The following is a 12,457-nucleotide window of genomic DNA, read 5'->3' as shown; positions in this document are numbered from 1 at the left end:
GGAATCTTATAGTGGGAAGAGACCTCACCATCATTGAGGTTAGCTCAATAGCTTTTAATATTGTTGATTTGGTTGATATTTACCACTCTCATTATGCATATTATGCTTAATTTATTCTTGTATAAAAATAAGAACTCAAGTTATATAGGTTTGTGTGTTTGTTATAAGTCAAATCAAAATACACAACTTCTGATTGTTGCCTTATTTTTTATCCTAATTAGGGAAGTATAATATGAGGTCTTCAAAATAATGCAAATCATAGAATTTCATAGATAAGAAAACTACTATGTAGGTCATTTGTTTCTTTCTAGAGGAACATATGACAACATAGAACTATGAGAGAACATAAAAACTGTGTGATTCAAAATATATATGTGCTATAGGAACAAAAATAAGGGCCCAGACTATACATCTCTGGTATGTTAAACACTAACAAAACATCTCTCACAAAGATTCCAGATCAGATGTTCTTCCACACTGATTATCGACCACTTATTAGAGATGCAAATAACTATGTATTAGATGAACAAACTCAGCAAGCTCCTCACCTCATGCCTCCCCCATTCTTGGTGGATGTTGATGGAAATCCTCATCCTACAAAATTTCAACGGCTGGTACCAGGACGGGAAAATTGTAAAGATGAGCAGCTTATTCCACAGCTGGGATATGTGGCTAATGGTATGTTATCTCCTAAAGCAAATTTAAAGTGTTGCAGATGTATGTTCCTTACTAAATTTTGAAAGAGGTTATAACAGGCATTATATATTATTTTTATTATTTTTTACTTGTACATTACAGCTTAACAGAGTAGTTTTTCATTGTTTAGCTCTGCTGTGCAAAAGTAACTGGTTTAAGACAAACAGTAACATGCCCAAGAGGTAATTTGTTCACCTACCACAGTGGAAACCATTACCATATGTATGACCTTGTTCTGTATAGTGACTTCTGGTAATGATTAAGCTTACTAACTTTACTATATTAAGCTTAATTGGTAAAATTATATTGATTATAGTATGAATAACTCATTTTGAAAGCTGCTAGTTAATGAACCCCCAAAAAGGAGACTAGGTTTCTTTAGATAGATGTTTCAGCTGTGTAGACTGTCTTTTCTGCTTCATCTTCCATAGAATGCCTTTGTATTGGTTTGATACTTAACAATTTTCATTTAATTATAGAGGAGTAAGTTACAGATTTGCAAATAGAATTTCCTTTCCTTCTTAAATTTTTTTTTTGAAACAGGATCTCACTATATACTCCAGGCTAGCTCATTTGCATTTCTGTCTTAGGCTTTACTGTTGGGATTACAGGCATGTGCCACCACACCTGTCTTCTGGATTTTCTTTCTTTGCTAGGAAATTGATGCTTGAATTGACCTTCATAAAATAAAACGAAGTAAAAATTTGTAATGCAATGTAGTAGCATTTAGTTACTCTGATGATTTAATATTTATTAACCAAGAGAAAAATGTAAATAATAAATAGAATATCAGACTGAAACTATCTAAATAAAAACTAATTTAGCATACTTAATATTACAAGAACTAATTACTTCAATACTCTGTCAAATGCATTTGATCTAATTTCAGGGCAAGATGAAAAATAGGACATGATGCATTTAAGAAAGATAAAAGTTAAAGTTTTCACTCAGAAGTAAATATTGAATTTGAGTTTATTATAAAAATAAATTTCTACTTATTAAGACACTAGTGTTATAAAAATGAAAATACTTATTTACTTAAAAGACTTAATTTCTTTCAGAATGAAATTTTCATAAGAAAAAGATGCAGAATCTAGGTAACTGTGACTAAGCTTGTTTATAAATTACTCAGGCCAGGCATGGTGGCTCACAGCTGTAGTCCCAGCACTAAGAAGGCTGAGACAGGAGGATTGCCATGAACTCAGGCCATGCCAGACTATATAGTGAGTTCCAGACCAAGTTGGGTTACAGAGAAAGACCCAATGTAAAAAAAAAAAAATTACTTAAATCTCTAATTTTTAGAATATAGCATATAAAAAATTTGTTTTAAAATGGATTATTTAACATTATAATCATTCCTTAAAATGCCTAGATAACAATGTCTAATTTAGGACTATTGGTTAAATCAGGTACAAATGCTGAATCATTAAATATATTTTTAAAAACTCCCATAAAGTGTTATTTCATGTATACTTTATTTTCAATTTAAATGATTTCTAATTACTTCTCTCACAATTTATAAGTTAAGCTTACTTTTTTTTTTAAAACCATATGAAGGTATACAAAACGTAAGAAATTTATCTGACTTTCTTCTGTCTTTGGTCTCATTAAGGTGATGGTGAGGTGGTAGAACAGGTAATTGGGCAACAAACCAATGACCAAGAAGAAAGCATTCTTGATGGCATAATCAGGGAGTTACAGAGAGAACAAGATCTCAGACTAATTAATGAAGGAGATGTTCCACATTTTCCAATTAATAGATCGTATTCTGTTAATGGTGGTAAGTAGTTGTATATTTGTGGAAAGTACAAAAACATATTTCAGCTATTTTACTTTTGCCATGTGTAATGTATAATGTGATAACATTTCATATTTATAAATGCAAACATTTTAATTTATAACTTTAATATCAGTTATTCCAAAGTAGTATGATCTCATTGTTACCATTTATGACTAAAAGGATTCAGCTTCTTCAAACAAATGTAGGTAGTGTATTGAAATACAATATTCTTCCTGATTCCGTTTATTGTCTTGGAATAAGTCTGGCCCTTTTGTTGGGGACCCAACCTATGAAGTTTTTTTTTTTTTTTTTTTTTTTTGGTTTTTCGAGACAGGGTTTCTCTGTGTAGCTTTGCGCCTTTCCTGGAACTCGCTTTGGAGACCAGGCTGGCCTCGAACTCACAGAGATCCGCCTGGCTCTGCCTCCCGAGTGCTGGGATTAAAGGCGTGCGCCACCACCGCCCGGCGAAGTTTTTAAATGTAAACCACCTCAAGTGTAGAAAGTGCCATTCCAGTAGTTGGCCCTTCTTGTTGAAAGGAGACAGCAGCATATCATCCTTCACTTCTGAATGAGCGAAATAGGCTAGGAGAAAAAAAGTCTGTCCCTCTCTTAGGGAATACAGATACGACTCCTGAACAGGCTTGCGCAACAGCTTATTCTTAATACCAGTAGAAGCTATTATATAATTAATTATTCTTTTCCCCATTTACTTTGCATGTGTATGTATATGTGAGCATGTGTGTGTCCACGGTCTAGAACTCAGGTCACCAGAACAAGCACCTTTACCTGCTGAACCATCTTGCTAACCCCAACATGAATATTATTATTATTATTATCTATTGTACATCTTCTTTCACTTACCATGAAATGTGCCTATGTACCTGAGATTAATATGTATATATATTGAATTGTTTCGATCCTAATTTGTCAAGAAATGTGAGTTTTTTGAGACAGTGTTTCTTTGTGTAGCCCTGGCTATCCTAGAACTCGCTCTGTAGACCAGGCTGTCCTCTAACTCACAGAGATCTGTCTGCCTCTGCCTCCTTAGTGCTGGATTAAAGGTGTGAGCCACCTCCACCTGGCAAGATTTTTTTCTTAGTGCTAAGGATTGAACTCAATGTCTTATGTAGCAAAGTCTCCACCACTCAACTACATCTTGAGCCCATTATTTTTATTTGTGATTAAGTTTTCCAGCATTGTCCACAGTGGCCTTAAAGTTGGCAGCCATCATGCCTTACCCTCACAAGGACCAGGAGTTTTAGGCCTATACCAGTGTGTCTGGTTGTTTCTTTTTATACTTACATAATTACTGTAAGTTTTTGGTAAGATCACATCACATGTAGGTTTGCACAGAAATGAACATATTATTTAAATTTGAGGCAATACACAGAATGATTTTACTTATTTCTTGAGTATTTCACAAAATTATAATAAAACAGTTCTTCACTTGGGTCCCTTGGGGCGTCTAACTCAGTTAAGTTTTCCTGAACCTTGGACAAGATTAGTAGACTGGCAATCCTGTATTGCAGAGTTTCTTAGATCCTAATTTAGATGTTCATTAGGGAAATCGTATTTATCTCTAGTTCTAATACTAACTTGCTATAGGTTAGAAATTCCATTAGCCAATGGAACCCCACTCACTTCTGTTTGCAATGCTCATTATTTTTGAATTGTTTTTGAGTGCTTATTTCTATAGCTGACATTTACAGTTTTCTATTTGTGTTTTATTTGCAAATATGAAAAAATTAACAGGAAGCTTATTAGAGGAATAAAAGGAAAAGTTCTGTCAGTGCATTTTTCTTATTGCTTATTAATCTTAAAATGAATTTTGATATTAAAAATATTTTGCTAGCTGGATGTGGTGGCTCATGCTTTAAATTCTGTCATGGGAGCAGGATCACAGTGGTTTCAAGGTCAGTCTGAGATGCATAGTGCGTTCCTCAACAGCCTGGGTTACAGAGTGAGACCCTGGTTGTTGTGGGTTTTGGTTTTACTTTGGTTTTTTTTGTTTGTTTTGTTCTGTTCTGTTCTGTTCTCTGTCTCTGTCTCTGTGTGTGTGTGTGTGTGTGTGTGTGTGTGTGTGTGTGTGTGGTGTAGTGTATGCATGGGGAGGCATGACTGTCTCTCATTGAATCTATTGCTAACCAATTCATCCAGACTGGCTAGCCAGCAATCCCATGGCTCCTCTTTCTGCTTTTGGGCTGCTGGTGTTACAGGCACAGACCCTGGAACTGTGTGCTAGACATCCAGACTCAGGTCCTCATGCCTGCATGGCAAGCACTTTTCTGACTAAGCTGTCTCCCGAGTGTCTGCTTGTACTTTTCAATTTTTTGTTGGTTTTGAAAGTTTTATAAGTTTTATTCTGAAATATTATTTTTAGCAAGTATCATACTCTGTAGCCTAGGCTAGCCTACAACTCATAATCTACCTCAGGCTTCCAAGAGTTAGAATCTCAGGTGTGTATCTCCACACTCACTTAGTTTATTGAGAAATGTCCTAATTAAGTAAACAAAGACAGATAGAATTTAGATTTTTTTTAAAAGGTGCAACTTAAACTATTATTAATACATACGTGTGAGTCTTTCAGATCGTATTTGGGCATAGTGTTGTATTCTGTATTTAATAGATGTCTGATAAGCAGTGCTTTGAAAAAAAATGAAAGGAATTGTACAAAATTTCAACATTTATTGAGTACCCCTTATATTTATAACAGTCTAAAAACATGAAGATGGCACAGAAAAATATAGAACAGGGGCAACAGTTACTTTCATATTTCCAGAAGTCTCTTTGTTTTTTTTTTCCCTCCTCTCCTCTCTTGTAGGGATCAAATCTAGGGCCTCGTACATCCTAGGCAAGCAATCTAACACTGTTACAGTGCTAGTCCAGGCATCCTGTCTTAGAAATTTACGTTTTATTTAGCGCTCTAATCTCCAGCACTGGTGTCTTTGTTCAGAAAACTGTTTTTCCTTGCTTTTGTTTTAGCTCTGAGTAGTCCAAATATGGACATACCTTCTTCCCCAAATATTGGGCTTCGGCGTAGTGGTCAAATTGAAGGTGTTCGGCAAATGCATAACAATGCTCCTAGGAGCCAGATGGCCACTGAACGAGATCTCATGGCTTGGAGCCGAAGAGTGGTGGTAAATGAACTAAATAATGGAGTCAGTAGGTGAGTTGATATGGTACCCTTCATAAGAATATTCTAAACTGTATGTTTACAAATGAATTATTTTAAATTAGCCTAATAACCAAGATATTCTAATCTAGTTGCATCATGTATTAGTTTTTCCATATTAACTAATTCTAATTAGTTTATGTTATAACAAATATCATCTTAAATGTGCTCAGCTTTTGATAAATGCTTTGGGAAATAGTGAAAATGTGAAGCATTATTGCCAGTGCATTAGGTTATCATCTAAGTTAGGGTAAGAATACAAATATTATTCAGAAAGAATTCATAATAGATCATATGTGAACATGAGTAGCATATTTATCGTATATTTCACAGTGACTCCACAAAAAATGATCACCAGCTAAATATTGGAGCAGTGTGAATATGCAATGTAGATGTGCTTGAAAGTGTTGTTTAAATGGTCTTCATTGGTGAAAGGATTTCATTGACATAATTTCAAATCTAGAATCACTATTCTTACTTGTAAAACTACCTTTTATTATAATAAAATTATATAATTAAATGGTTATATATGTGTTATATATGTGTTATATATATATATATATGAACTATTACAGAGAACATATATAATTCATTTAAACCATACCACCTAACCAAGTATTTTTAACAGATAACCCAAAAGTAGCAAAAAATATTTAATTTCCATTTTCCCCTCTGCTTTCTGGTGTAAGGAGGAATCAAGAAAGAAGACATCTAATTTTATGAGTTGCAACTGCTAGAATAGAGAAAATTTAAAAAAAAAATCTTATTTAAAAGTAAACAGGAAGCAGGGTATTAGTTATTTGCAGACTAATATTCATTGCAATGTTATTCAAATGAGCAAGTGGTGGAACAAATCAAAAGTAAATCAGTAAATAAATAGATAATCATACAATGGTATTTTATTAGTCCATAATGAAGCCATTCTGGTAACTGCTGAAACGTGAATAAAATTTGAAGCTATCTTGCCAGGTGAAAGAAGACATACACAAAAGGACAAATATTGTGGAACTCCACTTAACATATAATATTTAGAGCAGGCAAATTCATAGATGTAACAACAGATATCAGAGGTTTTCAGAGCCTAGAGGAATGGAGAAATGAGAAGTAACTGCTTAATAGGTACAGAATTTGTCTTGGGAGTGATGGAAAACTAGTCGGAATAGGTAGTGGTGGTGATTGCAGAACATTGCCACTTTGGATATAGCTAAAATGACTACAGAGATAAAATTTACATTTTGAAATTGTTCAATTTTCAGATTTGATGTTTAAAAACTATTGGATTCTTTTTGATTATTTTGACCTGCAATATTTTATTAGGGTGCAAGAAGAATGTCGAAATGCAAAAGGTGACCTAGAAATTAGTCTTTATACAGTTGAAAAGAAGAAAAAGCCATCTTATCCTATCCAAAGAGTAAGTTTGCTTTTTCCGTGCTTTGTAATCTAATGTTTGCAAATAGTTATTTGAAAGGCAACAGTTATCAATCAGGAGGATATTTAAGTTGGTGTCTGCTTACAGGGATCCTAATTAAACCTCAAATCCATACACATACTTACCTATATATACATACATACAGACATCCATACATGTGCATGGTTATTAACAGAAACATTTAAATAAAAGGTTGTCTTTTAGTGTATATGCATAAAAATACTATTTTCATATGGTTAAATGCAACTAACTTTTTATTGGTCATCAGTCACAACGTAAAGCAAATGCTAGATCCATTAGATGAGAGGTTGGCAAGCTCATGAATGAAATCCTGTTTATTTTAGTTAATTACATTTTATTGAAGTATAGCCACATGCTCAATTATAGCTTGCCTTTAGTTGTTTTTATGTTATATATAAAGACAGAGTTGAGTAGTTGGAATAGAAATTATTTTACCTAGAAAGCCAGACATTCTGACCTTCTACAGTTTGCTGACCTTACTGCAAACCCATGTATAGCCTACCTAATCATGTAAGCAAAATCTAACAATCCATTGAGATGTACTGGATTCATTTCCCAGTAGACCCTGCTATGCAATGAATGGGATACCTGTACTGCATTTGTCCTAATAAGCTTATTAATACTCCTCATTCATCAGTCAAAAGGCATCAAATGGAAACTATTTCTTCCCAGGTTACAACCACTCTGTCTAATATGGTTAATTGGAGACTCTGATGATTTTTCAGTGTTTAAAGGAAAGCTAAGCAATGTATCCTGAATTCTAATTATTTTTTCAATATCAATGAACAAAATTAGGCGTAATTATCATAAATACCTCAAAATATTTGTACGTGATTTTGATACCTGCTTTAAATTTGTATATTGTGGGTTTTTTTTTTAGTTTTTTAAATCTCTAATACAAATCTAATCCATGATTTCTTTTGTTTTGCTTATTTGCCAATTGTCAGTTTGTCTGGAAATGCCAGGGTTTAGACTAGTTATATAAGCATTTAGGTATTTAGGCCAGTATTTACACATTTTCATATACGTTGAAGATGAAAGAAGCCAGACATGGTGGTGCTTATGTCTAATCCCAAAATTTGGGGGCTGAAGTAGAAAGATAATGAGAGTTTGAGGTCACTCTGGATAATATAGTAACATTTACATATAAGAAAAAGAAACTGGCCCTTCAAGACTAGAAGAGTTTTAAACTTACTCCCAATGACATATTAAGGCTGTAGCTTTGCTATGTGATATTATCAACATTAATGTTTTCTACTTATATGTATTAGATATTGCAGAAAGGTAGATATTACATTAAATTTTATTTGTTAAAATTAAGTACCTTTTATTAATAGTCTCCTGATGTAACTCTGCCTAGCCTGGAAGCCCTGGCTAGCCTAGACCTTGCTATATAGACCAGGCTGGCCTTGAACTCAAATAGATTCACCTGCCTTTGTCTCTGACTCCTGAGCACTAGGATCAAATTCATGTGCCATCAAGCTGGGCCCCTAATTAAGTATGTTTTAAACCCGTATACTGCATTGATAGTCTGCCAGCTCTGGGTTAGAATATCAGCTGAACTGCCTGTTACTAAAATTGTCTGTTTTACATTGTTCACAAAGAGTAGGACTAACTCCAGTGAGATATAAGAAGTTAAGTTCCTTGCTTGTTATCTGATTGCATACTTCTGTGCTCAAAAAATGAATTTTTTTCGTTTTGGGTTTGGTTTTTGAGGCAGGGTCTTTCTATATAGCCTCTGCTGGCCTAGGAATTACTATGTAGACCATGCTAATCTTGAACACAATGCTCCTTCTGCTTCTTGACTCTTGAATGCTGGAAATACAGGCATGTGCCATCATGCCAGGCAAGACCTGACAATGCTTTGTTAGGGATTTATGCTCAGGGTTAAAGATGACAGCATATGATGCAGGGCTCTGCAACAGGCTGGAATCTTACTATTTTTCTTGTTGTTACTATTTTTGAGACCATGTCTCATATAGCCCAGGTTTGCCTTGAACACTGTAGTTGAAAATGATCTTGGACTCCTGAAGTCCATATCTTCTTACTTCAAACTCCTACCTCCATTCATAGATTTGGGAAGTATAAGTATATGCTACATATCTGATTTGAATACTTTTTATATGTGGATTATTTTGAGTCTTTCATCTTCTATACTTAATATAATCTAAAGTTTATTTTATGTCTATTGATTCTCTCCGGGCATTTTTCTACAAGGAAGATGTGCTAAATTGCTTCTAAAAATTATTTTTCTGGGGTCAGAGAGATGGCTCAATAGTTAAGAGCACTGGCTGCTCTTCCAGAGTGCCCAGGTTTGATTCCTTGTACTCACCCTCACAATCATCTGTAATGCCCATTTGAGGGCAACCAATGAATGCTCTTTGTGGCTTCCATGGGCACAAGGCATGCATGTGATATACAAACATGCGTGGAGGTAAAACACCCATATACATGAAATGAAAAATAAATACAGTCAGGGTCTCACTCTGTAGCCCAGGCTGGCCATGAACTTATGGTCCTTCTGCTTCAGTTTCCTGAGTGCTGGGATTACAAGTGTGGACAACCATGTAAAGCTGTGTGAAATTGATTTAAAGATATTTAATAATCCTTAAGAATCTTAAGAATGCTAATCTAGAATGAAAGAAATATAAATGATTAAATCTAATTAGTCATGTTAATGCTTTAACAGACTTTCTTATATTTCTTTTAAATAAATAAAGTACATTTAAGGATTACATTAAATATAACATGGTTGTTTATTCCTGCTATGATAATTGTGAATAATGTGCCATCTATAAACTCTAAAGGGGCAAATTCTTGCAACCTAGGTATTCAGTTTTGTATTCCTTCTTTTCAAATACAAATGTATTTTTCCTTCTCTTTTCCAGAATGATTATCAGCCCAGCTGTGGGCGGTCTTTACGGAGAACACAGCGCAAGCGTCAGCATACTTATCTAACACGGTCCAACATAGAGCATAACTCACAGGCATCATCTCAAACTTCAGGTGTACAAGAAGATACAGACAGCTCCTCAGAGGTTAGTTAGAGCTGCTATTATTTATTTAATGTAAATTTTGTTGTTTTCTCTTTTGTACCATTCATTCAAGTTTACTTTTGAAAGTCACTTGAATAGAAAATTAAGAGGTTTACACGGATTTGGGTATCCCATTTAGTCCTTTTGATTGTCTTTCCTTACTTCTACCTAAATCCTAACTTCTGCCTAAGATACTATCTTGGCAAGAGTATAGTATATGCCAGAAAAAGTTTGTCTCTGTGACAGTGAGATAAGATAGTGACAGGAAATCTTCCTAGAAATGGAAAGAAATAAGACATAAATAATAGAAATAAGGCAAACAGTCGCAGAAGTGATTCACTCTGTAATTGGCTTGTACATCCATTTTATTTTATTTTATTACCAACTACCTATTCTGGAAGTCATTGAGTGTTGATTTATCTCAGACCTATCATGCCAGAGAACAAAGAGTATGGCAGTTCTTTTCTTCTGGTTCCTCTGTTCCCCAATCCTATTGTTCGTTTTACAACTCTATTTTTTAGGTGCATGAGAGTTTTACTGCACATTGACATTATATAGTACTTTCTTTCTTCTGCTATTCATGGTTCTTAAAGCAATATTTCCCCTTTCCTCCATGAATATCCTGACCTTAAAAGTATACTCACATAATATTTTTAAAACTTTTTTTAGTATGTAAGAAGGCTATAAGTATTTTGAGATTTAAACAGTTTTTTTAAGAAATAAAAATGTTTTATATCAATAAACAGTATAATACCAGACCTTGTAACATAGCCAGTAGGTTTGTTTGTAAATTTGAGATCTATGTCGAAAATAATTATGTGCATTTGAACTAGAATGTTTGATGAATTAATGAAGTGTTATAAATCAAATAGTTTTTTTCTGTATTACACCAGCTGCTCCGAACATATATCTGAATTGTTTTCTCTTTACTCTAGGAAGATGAAACTATTGGTACAAGTGATGCTTCTGTGGAAGACCCTGTGATTGAGTGGCAAAGTGAAAGTTCCTCCAGGTACTTTTAATTAACCCCAAATTATTCAACATTTCATATGAAGTTACGATTTTGTAGGAATTTGATAAAGTCATAGATAAAATAGTATCATGTAATAGAAAAAGTTCTGGGTTTGAAACCTATGTACCATTTATTTCTTCATGACTCCAGTACTTTCTCTGGATATAACTATAGAGGTTTGTTTCCTTTATTTATAAAATAAGCTTTTTTTTAAATTTATGATTCTGCTTCTTTGCAGTTTTGTATAATTATTTCAGGTTTTGGTCTTTTGAGATAGAGCATTATTATATAACTCTGGCTGTCCTTAGACTCACTATGTAGACCAAGCTGGCCTCAAACTCACAGCAATCCTGCCTGCCTTTGGGCTTAAAGGCATGCACCACTATTCCCAGCTTTTATTTCAGTTTTAAAATTGTATCTCTTTCATCATTTCAGCAATAGGATTGATTATGTTTATTTTTAGGCTGTTTTGTGTTTCCAACAGGGATTTTAAATCCTGTTATAGTAAATTAAGTGTTTTTATTCAAGAAGCATTTCATTAAAATAAAATAGTGATCAAAATTCTGTATTTTCTTCCTTCTTTTTCAGTCCTTGTCATGTAAGTGCTCTTCGATAACAAAATGATCACTTTTCCATTATAATTTTGATTTATTTACAGTGATTCATCAAGTGAATATTCTGATTGGATAGCAGATGCTGGGATAAATTTGCAGCCTCCCAAAAGACAAACGAGACAGGCAACACAGAAAATATACAGCAGCTCTGAAGATGAAAATGTGAAGACATTGGAAGATAGGCAGAAGAAACCTAAACAGACTAGAAAGAAGGTTTGTAATATATAAATTGTTTATCTTTGCCTTGGTTTTCTTTTTTGCCTTTGATATTTGAATATTTAACAGTGACATGTGCTTTTTGTCTAAAAATTACATTGTCTTAGAAGCCAATTAAATAAAATTTTAATTGACTTGAAAGAATTATTTTTAATTTATTATCAAAGGTAACAGTTAAATGTCATCATTATAATATGTTATTAAACTAGAACATTGACAATTGCTTGTTAAAATGTAGCAAAGTTCCACAAGAATAAGCCATTAATAATATAAAATGATTGTTCTTGTCATTACCCAATTATAAATTTGTATTCCTATATACATTTTGCTCATAGGATAGAAGAGTTTGATGAATTTGTATTTTGTTTTACCCCATTATCCTTCCTTTCCACCACAATAATTTAACTTAGGGGACATAATACTTGAATCTGCATAGTTCTTTGAATTTGATGGTTTAAGTTTACATGTTAATGTTGTGACAA

At 33.7% G+C, this 12,457-nt stretch overlaps 1 protein-coding gene across 2 annotated transcripts in view; it reads left to right on the top strand.

Annotated features, from left to right (window-relative positions):
* The window catches only part of Brwd3 (bromodomain and WD repeat domain containing 3), a 106,616-nt gene that overhangs the window by 61,326 nt on the left and 32,833 nt on the right, over positions 1 to 12,457 (top strand). For both annotated transcript variants that reach the window (XM_052734768.1, XM_052734761.1), the window contains exons 17-23: positions 453 to 678; positions 2,309 to 2,476; positions 5,459 to 5,642; positions 6,966 to 7,059; positions 9,987 to 10,136; positions 11,069 to 11,145; positions 11,804 to 11,972. In XM_052734768.1, coding sequence (XP_052590728.1) covers positions 453 to 678; positions 2,309 to 2,476; positions 5,459 to 5,642; positions 6,966 to 7,059; positions 9,987 to 10,136; positions 11,069 to 11,145; positions 11,804 to 11,972 — 1,068 coding nt within the window. The remainder of the gene's footprint in view (positions 1 to 452; positions 679 to 2,308; positions 2,477 to 5,458; positions 5,643 to 6,965; positions 7,060 to 9,986; positions 10,137 to 11,068; positions 11,146 to 11,803; positions 11,973 to 12,457) is intronic.

This window comes from Peromyscus californicus, unplaced genomic scaffold (genome assembly GCF_007827085.1).
Source record: "Peromyscus californicus insignis strain IS unplaced genomic scaffold, ASM782708v3 Scaffold_10__1_contigs__length_136768540, whole genome shotgun sequence".
Taxonomy (NCBI): domain Eukaryota; kingdom Metazoa; phylum Chordata; class Mammalia; order Rodentia; family Cricetidae; genus Peromyscus; species Peromyscus californicus.
This window is presented reverse-complemented; position numbering and strand designations above follow the sequence as displayed.